Below are 20,712 nucleotides of genomic sequence, written 5' to 3'. Positions count from 1 at the left end.
ATACAAAATCTGTATTTTTTTTTTCAACTTTTCAGAGTGCCCAGTTCTACAAAGTTACCACAGAGGAATACAAAAAAGCTGCTGATGAAGTGTCATCTCGGTTCAAGTAAGTCTTTTTCACTCTTATTCTTGAGCCTGGCAGCTAGGTGAGTTCTTACCCACGTTAAAATGCACAGCAATTCCCCTTCCCCCCCTCACAGATCCTATCAGTCTGTGCTGATTATAGAAATGAGAGAATTTGGAAGGATTTGGAAGCATAACCATAAGGTGCATGGAAATTAGATGCGCAGTTAGTAATATACTAATTAATTTACATTTGATAAGATTCATGAAATAGCCTAAAAATACATTCCCTAACATTTTTTCTCTACTGGAGAACCAAAAATGTAGTTTCAGCTTTGCATTACAATAGCCTTCGTCCTGTGTGCGTGACGTGAAAGGATTTAAATTAGCAACTTCACGTTGCCCTGAACAGTGAAGGTCAATTGAAATAATTTTTATTAGTACTGAGGAAGGTTAAATGAAGATATAGTAAATTGATGGATCAAAGTGGTTCTGACCCTTAGCCTTGGACTCTTCCCTTGCTGCTGGTTCATCCATTAGGTAGAAGGTTTCATTTATGAAAGATACAGAGAGAACTTTTTAGAACATTTTCATCTCAGCAGTAACCAAGAAATGCTGGAGAAAATTCATTATTCTGTGATGGATTTTGGGTCTGTGGAGGGATTCTCTTCTAGGTTTTGGGTTTTGATGAGCATGAAGAGAAAAGGTCTTTCTGATTTGCTGATAAATAAAGTTCTTAACTGTGAGATAAGAATTATTTTATCTCTTAGTACAAATTCTTAAATATTCTCTAGTGTCTGTGTGAAGTATTTGTACTGGTCAGTGGTGCAGAGTATGGTGAGGAGCGAATTCATCTGTCCCTTGAACAAGAGGGACAAAGTGACCATTGACTTAAGGTCTGGTTTAAGCGCAATATGGAGTGTTTTCCATGACATTTGGGAAGCCTGAAATGGTGTTTTTCATTGTTTTTTTAAATCATCAGTCATGAAATTCCATCAAGGGGGTATCTCTCCTTCCTCTGTTAGTGGCTATTTGAAGGGTTTGGAATCTAATTAGTAGCTAATGTCACTTTGATTATTCCAAAGGAAGCTTTAGTTGTGATTTGAAGCGTAAGTTGATAGCTCTATATGGTTATTGTGGCTAGAGGTGGAAAATGGCTTCAGGTTTGGGTTTTTTCCTCCTGATATGTATGTGATTTCCAAAGTAAATCAAACATTTTTGGGTTCCTCTTTTGCACAAATGAAGCTGGTAGATAGAGCCAGGGCCAGTACTTAGCAAGTCAACTGTGCCAGGGGAGGTTTAGGCTCAAGGTGAGGAGAAAGCCCTTCACAAAGAGAGTTGTTAGCTGTTGGAATGGGCTGCCCAGGGAGGTGGTGGAGTCACTGTCCCTGGAGATGTTCAAGAGGGGATTGGACTTGGCACTTAGTGCCATGGTTTAGTAGTCATGAGGTCTTGGGTGACGGGCTGGACTTGATGGTCTTTGAGGTCTTTTCCAACCTTATTGATTCTATGATCTAAGAGGCAACATTTAAGAACTTTAAGAAGAGCATTTTGAAGGGAAGCCTTTATATTTGCCTTCCAGTACCTGAAGAGAGGGACTTTTTATGAGGGCTTGTACTGATAGGACAAGGGGCAATGGTTGTAAACTGGAGCAAGGGTATATTTAGATTGGACATTAGGAAGGAGTTCTTCAATATGAGTATGGTGAGACACTGGAACAGGTTGCCCAGAGATGTTGTGGATGCCTCATCCCTGGAAGTGCCTAGGACCAGCATGGGTGAGGCCTTGAGCAACCTCATTTAGTGGGAGGTTTCCCCCTGCTGATGGTAGAGGGGTTGGAACTAGATGGTCTTTTAGGTCCTTTCCAACTCAACCCATTTTATGTTTCTCGGTCTGCATAATCAAAAAAAAGTATTTCCTTTGAGAGGGATTCCCAACACTTGAGGAGACTGGTCTTCTCTTCATTTTTTAGAGACTAATGTTTTAAATATATTGTAATGCCATCATAGAATCATGGAATGGTTTGGGTTGGAAAGAACTCTAAAGATCATCCAGTTACAACCCTGCCCTGCTGTGCTTCCTGTACACTTCAAGCCAAATTTCCTGAATAATGCTCTGGAGTTTTTGATCAGAGGATCCAGTTTGGGTCCATTGCCTTAAGAAACTGAAAAGAAAAAGGTACCTGAAGTATGCTCATAAATTGTGATGGAGTTGATCAAGTATAGAAAATATCAATATTCCTTTATATTTAGAAGTTTTCCTTATCTGAAATCCTTTTAAATGCCATGTCTTTTTTATTGAAGGTGTAAATTCTGCAGATGTTATTTTATCACTGCCTTTTGTATGGATCGTGCTGGATAAATTATGAATGATTTAGTGAAACCCAAAGACTCTTTTGGTGTCATGAGGCACTTCTCATGTTCAGTTTAATTGCATGTGAGGATTGAGGACAGGGTTTCAAGCAATGAGCTTGTTTAATTGGCTGTAAAAAAAAAAAAAAAAAGACTTAAATAAGGTTGAGCTGCTAAATTTTGTTAATGCATAAATCAATATGCTGCATGTCAGTGTGATTTCAGGTTCTATGTGCAAGATTAATCGATCTAATTGTGGTACTATTACAAAATAGTCTCACTTTAATTTAAGTATGTTAGTTACTAGGTTTTATTGAGGTAACAAGGTAACGGGGGGACACAGTCTCAAGCTGCACCAGGGGAAGTTTAGGCTCGAGGTGAGGAGAAAGTTCTTCACAGAGAGAGTGATTCGTCATTGGGATGGGCTGCCCAGGGCGGTGGTGGAGTCACCATCCCTGGAGGTGTTCAAGAGGAGATTGGACGTGGCACTTGGTGCCATGGTCTAGTTGTGAGGTCTGTGGTGACAGGTTGGACTCGATGATCTTTGAGGTCTCTTCCAACCTTGGTGATACTGTGATACTATAACCTGAATTGCTTCAACTTTTTCAGCTCCCTCTTCCAAGAGCAAGGAGAAGTAGATAATTACTTCCATATTTCCTGGATTTTCCTTTTTCTTCCTCCATTTAGAGCCTGTGCTTCATCAGGATAATTCACCCCATTAAGGGGGGGAAAAAATGAAATATCCCACATAGACTTGTATCAGAGAACTGGCAGATCTTCTGTACTTTGTCTGCAGTCCTTCTTGATGGCTGTTTATTGCCTTCTCCAGCACTGCCTGGATTAAACCCATATTCCAAATGTTCATGATAAATGTTTTATCTCGGCGAGGTCCTGATTCACATTGATCAAATTCTGAATTTATCAAATGGTTCATCTCTTTAAGACACTAATTCACATTGATCAAATCCTAAATGACCAGGTTCAGTCAGTTCCTGCAGTACACAAATCACATTAAAACAACATTACTAGAGCATGCTGCCTTTTCTAATGGAGGAGTTATGTTACCCACAGTTACATTACAGCCAGAATTATTATATTATGAAGATGTCTCTGTTATAATGAGAAGTTTACACAAGAACAAAAGAATGAAATGTTACAGGAAGAGCTGGGCTTTGGGCAAAGATTTGAACTTTAACTAATCAAATTCTACATTTTCATTGTGGGTTTTTCCCCCCTAATTTAAAGGGCTGGTAGCGGGAGATTTGGCAGCTGTAGTGGTGACATTTTATTCCCTGGTGGTGTCTAGAGCCAAGTAACATCTTGATTATTTATTTAGGAACAAAATAAGTAGATAGGGCAAATTTGACCTAAAATAAATGTTTTTACTTTATCTTCTGTGGATTTTGAGTCCTTTTTGTACATAACAGACTTCATGGATGCACAGTAGTGCTTTTTCCAAGATATTTTGTTGTTCCCTTCCTGCTCCACTGCTCTCTTGTAGAAAACATGAAGCTGTTTGCTGCTGGTTCCTTGGCCAAAACATAGTCTTCATCCAACCAGGCTGCTGGAGAATTCAGGTCCTCCTTGGGGATCAGCTGTTCATTTTGGTGGTGTCTGTGTAAAGCAAAGCAAGTGTGAGGTTTTCCCCAGCATCTCAATGTGTCACTTCAATGTCACTTCCAAACTCCTGTGTCTGCAACAAAGCCAAAGTCTGGATCTTGTGTGTCACAGAGCCTCAGAATGGTGGGGGTTGGAAGGTACATTGGAGATCAACTAGTCCAACCGCTGCACCACTAAAGCAGGGTCATGCAGGATCACAACATCCAGAGGGGTTTGGAATTGCTCCAGAGAAGGAGACTACACAACCTCTATGGGAAGCCTGGTCCAGAGCTCCAGCACCCTCACAGCAAAGAATTTTTTCCTTATGATTAAGAGGAACTACCTTGTTCCAGTTTGTATCCATTTCTCATCTTCTTGTATCTGGACACCACTGAGAAGATTCTGGTCCCAATCCTCTTGAACCCTTCCTTTTAGCTATCGATCAGCATCGAGAAGATCCCCTCTGAGGCTGCTTTTCCCCAGGCTATACAGCCTCAGGTCCCTCAGCCTTTCCTCACCAGAGTGGTGCTCCAGAGTGTTGCAGTGCAGAATTTCTATGTTGAAAGACTCATTCCAAACACCATCTTGTGCAACCTGTTCTAGGTGATCCTGCTCTGGCAAGGGTGTGTGACTAAATGATCTCCAGAGGTCACTTCCAACTCTTATCATTCTGTGAGTCTGTGACTCATGGATGAGAATATCCAGCACTAACATGTTTGCATCATCTAGGAGCTTGGGTCTTTATTCTGAGTTATGGATTTGATTTCCTCACTGTGAGACTTTTGCTCATGAACCTTCCCATCAGGAGGTGTGCCTCTGGGAATTAGAGGAGCTTGTTCAATTACACACAGAAAGGTTTGGGATCTGCTGCTTCACACGGTACAATCTTCACACATTGGTAATGTTTTAGAAACAGTTTTACAAACTAAATCAATACATCTCCAGTGCTCTGATCATTGATGGAAGTGAGGGCTCTGTGATAGCCAGGAAGCAGGCTATTACAGCCCTGAAGATTCATTCAGCAGGGGGGTTGATTCAGGGTAGAGTGAAGGGAATAAATTATGAAATGTCAATATCATGTCTTCCTTTAATTGGTTACTTCTATATTGTACAGCATGGTGTATTAATGTTTGCTGAACATGAAGTTTCAAGCTCAGTTCTGTTTGGTGCTTATTTGTAAATACTGGGAAACATAAAGAGTGCTTCCTCTCACTTGTCTTTGAGCTCATGTTCTTTTGAACTGGGAAAGGCAGTTTGTAATGAAGCCACATTGAGTGAGTACCAGTGACATTTCAATCTCCAAATACAACTGTCTCATAAAGCAGTGATGCCAATTTTCTGCACATTAAAAGAAAAAAAAAGACAGCATAGAGAGAAAATAAGCTTTTTAGTGACAACATTGGATTGAGAGCAGGGAAGTCACAGAATTGCAGGATGGTAGGGGTTGGAAGGGACCTTTGGAGATCATCTAGTCCAACCCGCCCTGCCAGAGCAGGTTCTCCTAGAGCAGTGGGTTTATTTTACTGTTCTCATTACCCTTCTGATGTTGGGCACATATGGTGACTTTCAAGGGACTCTTCCTGCACTGTCTTGTAAATTAGGAATGTTGATAGTTCCTTAATGCAGAGATATCTTCAGTACTATCACGTTATACTCACACAGTGGTGTAACACAGAAACACTGTTTTCATGAGACCTTGCCTGGAGTAGTGCGTCCAGCTCCGGAGCTCCCAACACAAGGATATGGAACTGTTAGAGCAGGTCCAGAGGAGGCCATGAAGGTGATTACCTGGAAAATCTCTTCTGTGAAGACAAGCTGAGAGAGTTGGGGTTGTTCAGCTTGGAGAAGAGAAGGCTCCACGGGGGACCTTGTAGCAGACTTCCAGCATTTGAAGGGAGCTCTTGTAATGTGTGGTGACAGAAGAAGGGGTAATGGCTTCAAACTGGAAGCTTGATTTAGATTAGACATTAAGTGGAAATTCTTCACTGTGAGGGTGCTGAGGCACTCAAACAGGTTGCTCAGAGAAGTGATGGAGGCTCCAGCCCTGGAATTGTTCAAAGTCAGGTTGGATGGGGCCTAGAAAAACCTGTTCTAGTAGGAGGTGTCCCTGCCCATAGCAGGAAGTTTGGAACTAGATGATCTTTAAGGTGCCTACTGACCCAAACCATTCTATGATTCTGTGTATCCAGGCAAATAGTTACTGCCTTCTTTTGTTTGCTTGTGCAGATCCACTGATGACAAACTTAACGTTTTCTAGTTGCTAACTGAGCTGGCATTAGGTGCTTTAACACCTACAGTTCGAAGTACAGATAATAGTTTATCTAAGTACAGATTATAGTTTATCTATTAAATACTAGGTAGTATTTTTCAAGCAACAGAAAGTAGAAAGCTCTTTAGAAATCCTTGGACAGAGCCTGCAGGATTGCCACCTTCTAGCTGAGCTCCCTTTGCTCAGTCAAAAATGACAGGCTCAAAATAGGAACATCCTAAATGAATATTTTCTCGTAAAAATACAGCATGTTTATGTTGTGCTTTGTCATGAAACTATTATGGATGCCTTTCTGTGTGACCTGCTCTAGGGGATCCTGCTTTGACAGAGGGGTTGCGCTCAATGCTTCATTTCCTGAGGTCCCTTCCAACCCCCCCATTCTATGATTTCAGTACTTTTTGTTCCGACAAGACTGGTGCTGTAGTATTCTTGACTTTTTTCCCCCTGTGTGTTATGCCTGAGGACAGTGATCCTGAGTTGCCCACAAAATACCACAGATGCTTAGGACTGGTATGGTTATAATTTATGCAGGAAGGAGAGCACAATGTTAAATCCCATCAATGCAGCTTAAACCATGGAGTTTTTCATAGCGCCAGGGCTATTCAAAGAGTCTTATTTCTCTTTCTTTCTACTCTTCCACTCAGCCTTTTTGTCCCCCAAGGCTGCTCCGCTGTGCAGCTGCAGGAACAGTTGTGCTGACACTGTACACGGGGTGGCAGAGCTGTGAGAGCTGCCTACATTGATTTAATCTGTGCTGTTGTCTGATATATAACAGCTTTACAGGTAACAAGCAAAGTGTAAATGGTGCTTTGCAGAGTGGATGTGGTGCTGTCACCCCTCTTCGGTTTAAGCCAGTCCCCATTCAGAATGCATAGAACTGCTCCAGGTAGGAAGAGAAATTGATAAAGGGGCAACAAATCTTTTTGATCTCCGTTACTTATCTTCTACATCCACAGTCCTGTTCCTTTTGAATGCAAAAGGAGTAAAACAGAATCTGGGTTTTTTGCTCACTCCTTTCAACGAGTACTTGGTCCTGATAGACTTCCTTGAGGGCTGCCGTGGCACTGCTCATTCAAGCAACATGTTTGACTTTCTGCTACTGCTTTGTGTATGTGATTTTGCTTTGACACAGCATTCCCTCAGCTGGTGAAAACCTTTGCACCATGCATGCCTTGTGCTTTGAATTGAAGCAAGGCAGAAAGAATGACTTATTTCTGCCTTTCAGACAGTGGCCCATTGCTTTGGCAGATTGGCTTGATGAAGGGACTTTGGTGGTCAGTAGTTACCCATCTCAGTCGCTCTGCAACCTCTAAACATGTACAAGAAGCTATTAGAATATTAGCATTCTATAAACCCTTTGTTTAGCACCATTTACCTATGAAATGACAACCACTTCATAAATGACAACTTTAGTTTTCCCTACAGCAAGAGAGATACTTAACTTTCTTCCTTTGATCAATACGGTCCATTAGGAATGAGAGTCCTCAACAGAGAGGGATGAAATATTAATTGTGCACTTTTCAGCTAGATGCAGATTTGTTCTGAGTGAAGTGGGAGCAGGGGATGCTGGCAGAGGATCTGTGTGTTTTTCTGTTCAGGCCTGTTTGCATGGGGATGTGTGTTTCCATTGAAATATTTGAGCTGTAATGGGAGCTTTAAATGTACTTCTTTGGGCAGGAGATAGGTTTGAAGCATTGACTGTGTTTTGTGAGCTTTATAGTACCTTTAAAATCCATTATTCAAAATTTAGATGACACATTAATTAAGAGGGCAAAGCAAGCTCTTTCCATGTTTGCCATAATCCTTCTTTCCCATTTGTTTCCTCTCTAGAAATCATGGCTACATTCATTAAAGCTCCCCTCAGGCTATCACTGGTTTTTCATGCAGATCCTTTACAGTCTGGAATGGAGAAAGCAATCTTAAATTTAATTTTAGTAAAGCACAAAGTCATGACTAGGAATTTTTTATTTGATATGAATTAGTACTTACAATAACAAAAGGTTTTCTGGAATAGGTCTAGTAGGATAGTTACTGCAGAATTTTGTTATTGTATGATAACAACAGTGGCCTGTTGCCTCTTTATCTGAACATCCTTTTCCTCTTTGGGTGAGTCTGGTTGCTGTCTTCAGAGGGAAAAGTACATGCTCGTGTTTCACTCCACCATAGGGGAACCTCATGAATTTCAACAAGGACAAATGCAGAGTCCTGCACCTGGGTAGGAATAACCCACTTCACCAGTACAGCTTAGGGGATGGCCTGCTGAAAAGCAGCTGTCTAGAGAAGGACCTGGGAATTCTAGAGGGCAGTAAGTTCACCGTGAGCCAGCAATGTGCTCTTGTTGCCAAGAAGGCAAGTGGTCTCCTAGGTTGCATTAAGAAGAATATGGCCAGCAAGTTAAGGGAGGTTCTCCTTTTGTTCTACTTTGAGACTACATCAGGATTATTAGGTCCAGTTCTGGACTCCCCAGTTCAAGAGAGACAGGGAACTACTGCACAGAGTCCCACAGAGGGTTACAAAGTTGCTGAGAGGACTGGCACATCTTGGCAAGGAGGAAAGGCTAAGACACCTGGGGCCCTTTACCCTGGAGAAGAGCAGCCTGAGAGGGGATCTTCTAATGCTGATCAATAGCTAAAGGGTGGGAGTCAAGAGGATTGAGGCCAGACTTTTCAGTGGTGCCCAGCAATAGGACAAGGGGCAACAGGCACAAACTGGAACAGAGGATGTTCTGTATGAACACAAGAAAAAAACTCTTTTCTGTCAGGGTTACACAGTCCTGGAACAGGCTGCCCACAGATATTGTAGAGTCTCCTGGAGAGATTCCAAACTCACCTGCACATTGTGATCCTGGGCAATGTGCTGTGGGTGACCCTGCTTTAGCAGAGAGGTTGGAGGTCCCTTCCAACCCCCACCATGCTGGGATTGTGTGACAGATTCTCTGTATTTGTTTACAAAGTGATTTTATAGTCTGCCTTATGAAAGCAAGTGAGGGAAACTCTTCCTTCATGCATCAGTGGCCAACAGCTAAATTGTCATCTTCCCTAGTTTTGTCCCCTGGAAGTTGACAGATGCTCTCATTAAGGTCAGTTCTTGCTTCTGGCTGCAGTTCCATGAGCCAGTCACAACCAGCAAGGACTGACCCTTCCTGAGGTGGTTGGCGTGTCAGGCTGTGGAGCAGTACAGCTGTCTGCCTGTTCCCTTTCAAGGGCTAAAGCCTCTTGTTTTAATACGTTAAGCATCCTTTGTTGGGATTTGGTATAAATGGGCCTAAATGATTTCCCAATTACAGCATTAAACCAAGGAAAGTTAAACCCCACAGTCTCTTCTTTTTGTTATTAATTTGTTCTGTATTTTGTAATCTGCTGTTGCTGAGATTTACAAATACCTTTTGGAAGGATGGGGTTTGTGAGTTCATGCCATCTGTAGGAGATCTCACAGCCCCCACTTCAGAGCACACAGCAGCAAACCTCTCTCTCTGTTTTGCAGAGTTAGTGGTGTGGTTTTTTTTAAGAAGCCTACGTCTGTTTCTGGTCACAGGGTGAAGAATGAATCACCAATTAGCTCTACATGTTAGAACATGACACTTCATGTTGCAGGAGCTTGTGCTGTCTGTTTATTAAGGCCCCCAACTATGTAACCATCCGTGACACAGGGTGGAGAGGCAGCAATCCTTGATCAGCTGCTAATATTTTTACTGTGCAAGCTGTGGGAAGGGGAGGTCAGTGCCACCGACCTTTGTTTTCCCATCAGAGCTCTTGAAGAAGATGAAGTGATCAAAGCAGGATGCCAGGACATCAGCACTATCTCATTACTTTGGAAGCTGCATGCACAGATGCTGCTGGTGCTGCACCAGGCAGCACTGATTTACATTCCTCACACCTCCATTTACAGCTCATTTGCTGCTACTTGTAATTAACCAGTTCTTCCCTATCTTTTTTCCCTGCTTTCTAGTAGTCTTGAGCTGAATCAGGAGGAAAAAAATAGACCACTCTGCTTAGACTTTATCTAAGTGAAATCAGAGTTGTAAAGCCAAAGTATTCATTAAATATTTGGGGAAATAATATCAGATATTTGGGAAGTAATATCAAATCATATGCTTTGTGGCAAAGTGATGTCAGACTCAGAAAATAAGGTTTGTAAAAGTAGTATTAAGATGTCTTCTGAAGTAGCTGAGATGTCGTGTTGCCTCTTACTTTACAGGAAATTAATTCAAAAGTAAAACTTTTTAATATCTGGCAGTAAAAATTATGACTATGTTGGAAAATTATGGCACCTGGCAAGTACACTGCACCTACCTTATTCTGTAGCTAAAAGGTAAAATTATGTAAAAAGGCTAAATGGCATTAAAAATATTAATTTTTATCTACTGTGGGAAGTAGGTAAGATATTAGGCTTGGAGAGAACAGGTACAGTCTGGTTGCTCTTTCTCTGAGCACATCTGTGCTTCTAATTACAATTTTATCTTCCAGCTTGTTGCTGTTTCATTACCATTTTAAAAACAAAGTCCACATTTTGTGTACCAGTGCAGGTGAGGAGTTGACCTGCTGGGAAGCAGCTCTGCAGAGAAGGACCTGGGAGTGCTGGTGGATAAGTTAACCATGTGCCCTCACGGCCAAGAGGTGCATTAAGAGTGTGACCAGCAGAGGGGATGGGAGGTTCTCCTCCCCTTCTACTATGCCATAGTGAGGCCACATACAGAGTATTGTGTCCAGTTCTGGGCTCCCCAGAAGAGAGTGGGGACAGTCCAATGAAGGCTACAAAGATGCTGAGATAACTGAAGCATCTCTGTGAGGAGGAAAGACTAAGAGACCTGGGTTGTTTAGCTTGGAGAAAAGGAGAGTGAGGGAGGATCTTCTCAGTGCTAAAGGGTGAAGATCAAGAGGACAGGTCTAGACTATTCTCACTGGTGCCCAGTGATAGGAGAAGAGGCAGCGGGCACCAACCATAACACAGGATGTTCCACCTAAATGTAAGGAAAAACTTCTTTACTGTGAGGGTGTTGAAGCCCTGGAACAGGCTGCCCAGAGAAGTTGTGGAGTCTTCCCTGCAGAGATTTGAAACCCACCTGGTCATTGTGATCCTGGGCAACCTGCTGTGGGTGACCCTGCTTTAGTGGGGGGGTTGGAATAGATGGCCTCCTGAGGTCTCTTCCAACCCCCACTGTTCTGTGATTCTCAAAATATCCAAACACCAGAAATGCTGCTGGCAACAGAACCAGATTACATTTGTTTTATTTTGGACCCCTCATGTTTATGGCTCAGCATCTTGCAGATATTGGCAGAGTAGAGCTGTAGCTGGCAACATCTGGAGAAGGGTCTGCCACCATTGCTGACACCTGGAAGGTGGTACCTGGGAAGTGACGTGGGATTATCATGTCACTCCTCTGTTTTTATAAAGGAGCTTTGCTGTCATTCCGTGCTGCTAGCAGGCTCCAACCAAATACTTAAAATTGTGCCACGTTGCACTTATTAACTCTTAAATTTTTTGCTGAGTAAAACAAAACCATGCAGCAGGCAGTTGGCAACATGTGTGCTTCATGGAAGTTGGTTCCTGGAGAAGCCTTTCTGGGCCTGCTTAGGAATTATGGTTTTTTATATATTATAATGTCTAATAATTTGCCTGCCTACTGTAAAATTAACTTAAATTAGTCCATCTGTGTGATACCATAATAAAATCAATTAAGGGACTTGTACACATGTGACATAGACCTGTATAGGTGTGACATAAGTGCAGTTGTCTCTTAAGGTTAGGGGAATTGACTAAGGTCAGGGGTTAATATGTGCCCAATCTGAGTCTAAAATTAAGTGGTTAATTACTACCAGTTATTAAACAAACTTTATATACCATTCTTCCTAATACAGGAGATAATTTTTGTTGACCAGATTGATTTGGGTCACATTTACAGGTCAGAGGTTATAGTGGTCCCAAAACCTCTGGTTTCCACCTTAAGCAGTGATATTTTGGCTTGCTTTGTTGCTCCTACCAGCAGCACATACTGAAACCTGGGAAAAGGAGCTGAACAAAAGAGCTAAAACTAATAAGTGTACCTTCAAGGAGACCACTCGAGTGCCACGTCTGTGGCTATAAACTTTATAAAGATGGACTCCCCTGTCAAGGGTGTGCTAAGATGGATAATATTCCACTGCTGGTGCTGCGCTGTGCCGTGTGCATTACTGGAAGCTAAAGAAGATCAGGATCGAAAGGTTCTGTGAGACAGGCTTTATAGATCTGTGTGCAAGAGACTACCTTTCTGTCTACCCTCCTTTACTCTTAGTGAAATCTTGCTCTCGCATGAACTGATGAAATGCAGTCTCTTTTCTTCCATCACATAGATTGTTTTTCCCCTGCTTTGAGTCCACTCAGTAATTTGGCCAAAAATACATTTTAACCCTCTCAGTAAAAACAGGGAATTAGTGTAGAGTTTGGAAACAAGTTTTTTAGAGATAAATTCACTTTCAGATGAATCCAGATCTCTACTAATTCAGGCCATCAGCCCTTCCCTTCTAATCCATTACATAAAATCATAGAATTGTTTCAATTGAAAATGTCCTCTAAGGTCATTGAGTCCAACTGTCAAGCTAAGATCACTGTGGCCATGAAACCATGTCATGAGGTGCTACGTCCACACGTTTCTTGAACACTTCCAGGAAAAGTGACTTCACCACCTCCCTGGGCAGCCTGTTCCAGTGCCTTGCCACTCTTGCAGGAAAGAAATTTTTCCCAATATCCAACCTAAACTTTGCCTGTGGATGACCCTGCTTTGCCGCAGGGGTTGGTCTAGATAATCCTCAATGGTCCCATCCAGCCCCTACCATGCTGTGATCCTGTGATGTTTGTTACTTCTGTTAGATTTTTAATGCAGTGCTCAAATATGAAGACCTTTAGTCACACGGATCTCTGCTAAAAGGAATTACTGAAATATTGATAACTTGTGCTTCTTACTACAGGTCCTCAAATATCAGACACATTTTCTTGGGCTCTTTATTTTTGCTTGTGAAAATTGCTATTGTAGTTCAATTTACCTTTCTCAAGCTAGACCCACTGTAAAGTGTAATCATTTTATTGTGCATTGAAAGAAATGAGGAAAGCAGTTATTCCTTCAAAATTTCCCTTGCCACTTAACACAGGTCCCAGTTTCAAGCCATTTAGGAGATCCATTAAGCCACTGGGTTGCTCCTGTGCATGCATTAGTATCAGGCTTGGCGTAATATGGAGCAGACTTGCTGTATCATGGACACATTTATGAAGATTGATAACAGCCAGGGTTCAGTGTTAACTTTTATTGTCAAACAGGCTGCAGGAGAAACTGCCTTGTATTGCTTTTGCTTTGATTTATGAAAAGGTTGCTGCATGAAAAAGACATCACATAAAATAGCTCTGCTGGCAGGACCATTATAAAATAAGGCCCTAAGTAGAGCAAACAATAACTAACTCTAATTATGTTCATTATTGTCTCTCTCATCTCTGTGAACCTTTAGGAGGGTGCGTGCACTCGCCACCGTGTTAGCTTTAAAGTGGACTCGCATTTCCCCCATAGTGGAATGAGCGGGAAAAAATCCTGCTGGTTTATGCAGGCAGTACCCCCAAAGGAGAGCTTTTTTTGCTTGTGCTATAAAATGAAAGAGGTCACAGAAATTTCACCTTGCTTGCTGAAGTGGTGCTGGGAGGAGATGGAGAAAAGGTCTTTAGAAAAAAAAATGCTGTTTCTGTTACAGTTTCTGTCACCGTGGAAATTATTTTGCCCTATATTATTGCTGTTCTCCTGTAAGCATTGTTTCAGACTGTGTTATATTTGGACCCCTTGAAAACAAACCCAAAAATCCCAGCATGGTGGCAAAGATCACCAGTTTTCATCTGTGGATGGCAAGAAGAATTAATTTCTTTCTCTTAGCCTAGTACCATCCTTTGAAAGGAGATGTGCTTCAGCAGGAGCAAGTTGGATTCTTCAGTTAGCAACAATTAGCAGTAAAACTTTAGTGAGAACCAGCTGAAATCAAGGGCCATGACCTAACTGGGAGAAATGGTAGTGGTTGATCTAAAGTTTGTCAAACTTGAGCTACTTAAAAGCATTCCCCTACTGAACTACCTGAAGAACTTGGCAGAAAAATAGCAACTTAAAAATCATAGCTGGGAAAGTTCTGAAACACAAGGCGTCATTTCTTGGATCAAACTGAAGTTTCTTAAATAACCCAGTGTCTTCTGCTGCCAACACACAGCAGTTGTGTAAGGAGAGACCTTTGTAAGATCTTGGACCACAATGTGACCTTGCAGCCCAGAAGCCAACTGTGTCCTGGGCTGCATCTCTGGCAGCAGGTGGAGGGAGATCCCACCTGCAGTGCTGGAGCCAGCTCTGGAGTTCTCAGCACAGAAGAGACATGGACCTGGTGGAGTGGGGCAAGAGGAGGGCCACAAAGATGATCTTGCTGTGGAGACAGACAGAGAGTTGGGGTTGTTCAGCCTGGAGAAGAGAAGGCTCCAGGGAGATACTGCAGTGGCCATTCAGTACTTAAAGAGGGCCTACAGGAAAAAAAGGGGACAGACTCTTTTTTAGGGAGTGTAGTGATAGGACAAGGAGTGATGGTTTCAGGCTGAAAGAGGGAAGATTTTGATTAGGTATTTTGAAGACATTCATTATTGTGAGGGTGGTGAAACACTGAAACAGGCTGCCCAGAGAGACAGTAGACGCCACCTCCCTGGAAGTGTTCAAGGTCAGGTTAGATGAAACTTTGAGCATCCTGGTCTAGTGGAAGGTATCCCTGGCCATGACTAGATGACTTTTAAGGTCCCTTTCAACCCCAAATACTGTGTGATTCTATGGTCTTTGTGAATTTGTGGTAATGTTTCCCTGCAATATCTTCTGGTTTTAAACTGCTTTCCAGGTGCCATCATGTCTTAGAACTGTCTTGGGAAACATCCACCAACAGGCAGTGGAAAATTATGAAGCAGTTAAAAAATAATGGGGAAAAATAAAATAGTGGGGGGGAAGGTGCCTGCTTGGCTTCACAGCTCATGATTTGTTCATGGAGAAAACTTCATTTTCTCTAGTGGGATACTACGAGGGATGTTGAGGACATTATGGTTTAATATTTCTCTAACACCTTGTAGAAGCACATTAAAACTCAGACATATTACAGCAAGGTCCAGCACCCACTTGTTATCAGCATGTTCCCAGGGTGATTATTCCTCTTTGTGTGTATTGGCTAACACCTTATTGTTGTTGCAGCCCAACTGATTATGTTTTATGCACAGAGTGGGTCACCACAGCCTGGTGCAACACCTGGGAAAGTACATGTTGTGTTTGTAGCTTGTTAGAGTAAATCCAAGCCTTCTTTGTTAAAAAACTTCATGCCCAAATGCGAAATGGGCATTTATTCTGCTAGCTTTTAAGATTGCAACCTTCAGTTCCCTCAGGTAATTATCACCCACAGGAGCAGGGAAGCTTGAAGTGTTCACCCGTTGATTGCTTTTTCCATACTGTACTTTTCCTCATTTTTTTCTGGTCAGTAACAGGCCTTTGGGCCTCTTATGACTGGAGAAAATAGGTGAACATATATTGCCCTAGAGAGTAACATTTGGATAATAATGTGCCATGAGTTAGTATCTTGTGGTGCTTCACATTGAGTGCAGCAGTTGACCTTTGTTATGGGTGAGAAATGTGTTCCCTTATTAAAACACATTATATAGCACCTATATAAAAGGAAAAGTGGTTTTTTTAGTGTAGTATAAGGTGCTGTGAAGGTTTTATTACCACGATTTTGGGGATGATCATGTTACTCAGGTGTTTACAAAGCCTGAAGTGACTTGTATGGCTCTTGGGAAATAAGTAGTGGTGGTAAATCTACAACATTGGTACGCTGTTGTGTATTGGATTTGTGCTGCTTCTATGGTTTTGAACTTTGTTTAGGTCTGTCTGTTATTTTTGTGTTTCTGTATTTTGTGTGTGTGTGTGCTTATTATTTTTGTTGTCTCTATTTTGTGTGCATGTGTCTTTTTGCCTGTAATGCTTTTGTGCCGCAGTGATGCAACATTACTGTGAGAAGTTTAACGGAAGGACAGGAGTAAAATCAAAATGGATAAAATAGTCATTGAAGTGGATAAAATTACAGGTTTGTGGGTTTTTGCCAGCTTCATATAGAAGCAGGTTTCAAACTGTTGCAAAATATTTTTTTTTCTCTGTGAAAAATAGTACCATATTGTGTTTTACATAGTGTGTTTTATGTAGTATATAATGCTGGTCCTGGAGCAGCAGAGGTTGCAATCTGGCCAAAGCATCACTTAAAGTTCCCATAGACTAGATCTACCTCCTGAGCTCTAGTTACACATGAAGAGAGTGGTGATTCCCTTGCTGAATGCTGCAGCCTAAATTTCAGTAGTGTACAAAAGCCCCCCATAAGTCCTGATAGTTAGAACTGGCACCACGAGTGTTGTTTGCCATGGTGATCTTTGACTTCTTTGTTCATAAACGGCTGAGTGAGTGGAATCTTGCCAGTCTTCATTAAATCATTTTGGGGGCAGAGTAATGAGACGGAGCTGAAGTGGTGCCACATGCATGCTCTGAAAATAATTTGTGATCTGAATTTACATTATCAGGTAAGCATTGATATGCTGATCACATATGTGTGAAACTGGAGGGGTTTGCTCAGTTTAGAATGAGCAGATTTATCTCTTGTGGTTGGGATTAGTTTGAGTTTTGTTCTGCTGAGTGGTGGAATTGATTTATGTATATCTGAGGCGATAGTTCAGTGTCTCTTAACTTGCCAAACTTAGAAGCTGGGTTTGATCACTGTAAGACCAAGAATTTCTTTAATTATATATGGAATCACAGAATACCTGGGGTTGGAAGGGATCTTTAAGAATCATCAAGTCCAACCTCCCTGCAGTCATCAGGGACATCTTCAAGTGGATCAGACTGCCCAGAACCACAACAACCTTACTTGGAATGTTGCCAGGCTTCTACCACCTCTCTGGTCAATCTGTGCAAGTGTTTCACCACTCTCCTTGTGAAAAATCCCCACTGTTTTGCTTTAAAACCATCACCTCTTGTCCTATCACAACAGCCCCTGATAAAAAGTCTGTCCCCAGCTTTCTTATCAGCCTCTTTAAGCACTTAAATGCCACCAGAAGGTCTCCACGGAGGCTTCTCTTCTCCTGGCTGAACAATCCCAGCTCTCTCAGCCTGGCCCTACAAAGCAGAGGGCTTCCAGCCCTCCCATCATTGCTGTAGCTTCCTCTGGTCCCACTCCAACTGGTCCACATCTCTCCTGTGCTGAGGACTCCAGAGCTGTCCCCAGCACTGTGGGTGGGGTCTCACCAAAGCACAGCAGAGGGGCAGAATCCCTTCCCTCCACTTGCTGCCCCCACTGCTGGGGATCAGCGCAGCACATACTGGGTCTGGGCTGTGAGCGCACAGTGCAGGCTCATGCCCAGCTGTTTTTCAAATCTATAAGGATATAGGTATGCTGCATGGATGGGATATGTTCCATGCAGATAAAACTGCTTCTAACAGAGTTTCTGAGTGAAGATTGTAGTTGCCATGTTATAGAATGGCAGGGGTTGGAAGGGACCTCCAGAGATCAAGCCCAAACCCCCTCACCAAAGCAGGATCACCTAGGGCAGGTCACACAGGAACACATTGAGATGGGGCTTCAATGTCTCCAGGGAAGGAGACTCCACAACCCCCTGGAAGAGAGCAGCCTCTTCTGGGGCTCAACACTGCCTTACAATAAAGAAGTTTTTCAGCATGTTGAGGTGAAACTTCCTGTGTTCCTCATCCTATCACAAGGCACCACTCATAATATTGAGACTGCCTCCTTCTTCTTCACATCCACCCTTCAGATATTTGTAAACATTAATAAGATCTCCTCCCAGGCTTCTCTTCTCCAAACTAAACAGCCCCAGGTCTCTCAGCCTTTCCTCATCAGACAAATACTCAATTCTTTCAATCATCCTCCATTGGACACTCTCTGTCCCTCTTGAACTGGGGAGCCCACAACTGGACACAGCAGTCAGAGCATGCATGCCCCTGTTAGAAGGCTAGAATTTTATCATTATTAACCATGAAACTTTATTTTATCATCCTGGTATTCAATTAAAACTGTTCCTTAAGCTGAAAAAAAAGCAGTACTATGCATCTTAAATTTGGGTAATTCCAACATGTGGTTTCGTTGACAGCTGCGAGGACCAGCTGTGTGTAAGGTACATTTGAGTGATAATATCTTGGTGTAATTTGTATTTTAAGGGGGGGTTGTTCTGGGTTTTTGGGTTTTGGTTGTTTTGTTGGGTTTGGGTTTTTTTTGTTTTTCAGGGAGGGGGATTTTATAAATGAATAGTATTAAATAGAAGTATTGAATCTTAACTTTGTCAGGGTTGCCAGAAATCTTGTATTCATTTCATGACTTGCTCATCAACCTTTTTGTAGCAGGTCAGCTCAGAAGTTCCCATAGCTTGTTGGGCAATGTTTGGGAGTGGGTATATAGGGGATATGTGCATTGATACCATTTTACCTTCGTACAAGGAATGGAGTGGGGTTTTCCTGGGTTAAATAGTGTGGATTTGCTTATAATCATCATAGAATCGTTTGGATCAGAAGGGACTTTAAAGATCACCTAGTTCCAACCCCTCCCCACCACAGGCAGGGACACCTTCCACTAGACCAGGTTGCTGAAGGCCCCATCTAACCTAGCTTTGAAGACTTCCAGAGTGGGAGCCTCCATCACTTCTCTGGGCAACCTGTTCCAGTGTCTCACCACCCTTGCTGTAAAGAATCTCCTGATGGACTTCTCTTACATTACTGCAAAATTACCTTTTGAACCCAAATGTGCTTATAATAACCCCAGTACCCACTAACAGTGAGGACCACTTTTTCTTTCTGTGTTAGAATCACAGAATCATTTTGGTTAAGACAATTGAGTCCAACCATTACTTTACCAAGGGTGGTGCTAAACCAAGTCACTCAGCGCCACATCTTTGCATCTTTTAAAGACTTCCCCGGGCAGCCTGTTCCAGTGTTTGAGAACCATTACAGTGAAGAAGTTTCTTCTAACATCCAGCCTAAACCTCCCCTGGTGCAACTGGAAGCCATTTCTTCTTGTCTTATCACTTGTAACTATGGAGAAGAGACCAGCCCCCACCTGGCTCCAACCTCCTTTTATTCAGGGAGCTGCAAAGAGTGAGAAGGTCTCCGTTCAGCCTCCTTTTCTCCAGACTGAACAACTCTAGTTCCTTCAGCCACTCCTCATTTTTTGGAAAAGGCTGGAATTAGTTTTCATTGCAACTCTGCTGCTAGAAAACCTTACTGGCTGCTTCTCTTCCATATGTCATTGATGATTTCCTAGATCCATCCCTTGTTTGCTTGCCTTTCTGTAGACTCATCCTAATCTCTAGATCTCATCCTAATGTATCATCCTAAGAGTCTGAAGACTCAGCGTGGCAACTAGCATCCATCTGTGGTGAAGGCACTATATGCCCAGAATTATGCCCCAATATTAAAACTTTCCTCAGCATGTGTGGACGTATCCTCCTCCTTTCCTGAGGGTCCCGCCCACTCCTTCCAGCCAAGCAGAGGAAGCTGCCACTCTGCGCAGCTGCGACTCTTCCTTGGGGCTGTCCTCACCGGCCCCGAAGGTTGTTGCTGTGAGGGCCAACCCCGTCCAGGGACCAGCCCTACCGGTCCTGCTGGGCCGACCCCCCAGGACCAGTCTCTGCCCTCCGGAGGGAGCTGCCTGAGTCCTGCAAAGGGAGCCTGCCTACGAGCTAGCCTACATTCTGCCCCCTCTCTGCTGCCATGGGAGGGACAAGGCTGCCTGCCAGCCGTTCTCCCGCAGCCTGGCAACTAACTTCGCTACAAACAAAGGACACAGTGCACCTTCCACGTGCTTTCCACTAGCACTCAGTTCAAAGCACCCGCGCCTAGCAGCATAACATTTCCAGTTCAAGCCTCTGACACGTTGTAATACTCTCTGTATATAGTTAAGCAGCTGCCAGCGTCCCGATGAGTCGCCGCCTGGTGGACAAGCGGTGGAATTGCACCCTTCCTTCCATGAATAGAAAATAATTCTGTAGATACTCTAATTGGGTCCAGATTGTAAATACTAAACCACTTATGGGATGTATTTCACAATCGCGCACTAGAATCTGTATACAAAATAGTGATTCTCCAATTATTGGTGTTTTTAAAATAATAAATTTAATATCGATATAATTCATATTTCATATTAATAAAGTAATGCCTTCTTCATCACACCATCCCATTAGGATTCAGGAAATCTTTTTCTGAACCTCATCCTTATGTCCTCCTGTTGTATGTCTATGCCCAACAAAGGGTTTAAGAATGTGCATAACTTGGCACATGCAAATAAGGAATTACGCAGTGCTTGAAGTTCTGCTCATTTTTATGTGCTTTGCCAGCTTTGGGATCGTAAATTCTCTCTCTTC

The 20,712-nt window shown here is 42.6% G+C and overlaps 1 protein-coding gene across 4 annotated transcripts in view; it reads left to right on the top strand.

Moving 5' to 3' along the window:
• CHCHD3 (coiled-coil-helix-coiled-coil-helix domain containing 3) overlaps positions 1-20,712 on the top strand; it is a 190,935-nt gene that overhangs the window by 152,776 nt on the left and 17,447 nt on the right. For all 4 annotated transcript variants that reach the window (XM_009900239.2, XM_009900240.2, XM_054178807.1 and 1 more), the window contains one exon: positions 36-106. In XM_009900239.2, the coding sequence (XP_009898541.1) occupies positions 36-106 (71 nt within the window). The remainder of the gene's footprint in view (positions 1-35; positions 107-20,712) is intronic.

This window comes from Dryobates pubescens, chromosome Z, assembly GCF_014839835.1.
Source record: "Dryobates pubescens isolate bDryPub1 chromosome Z, bDryPub1.pri, whole genome shotgun sequence".
NCBI lineage: Eukaryota > Metazoa > Chordata > Aves > Piciformes > Picidae > Dryobates > Dryobates pubescens.
The sequence above is the reverse complement of the archived record's forward strand: the minus strand, read 5'-3'. Positions and strand labels throughout refer to the sequence as shown.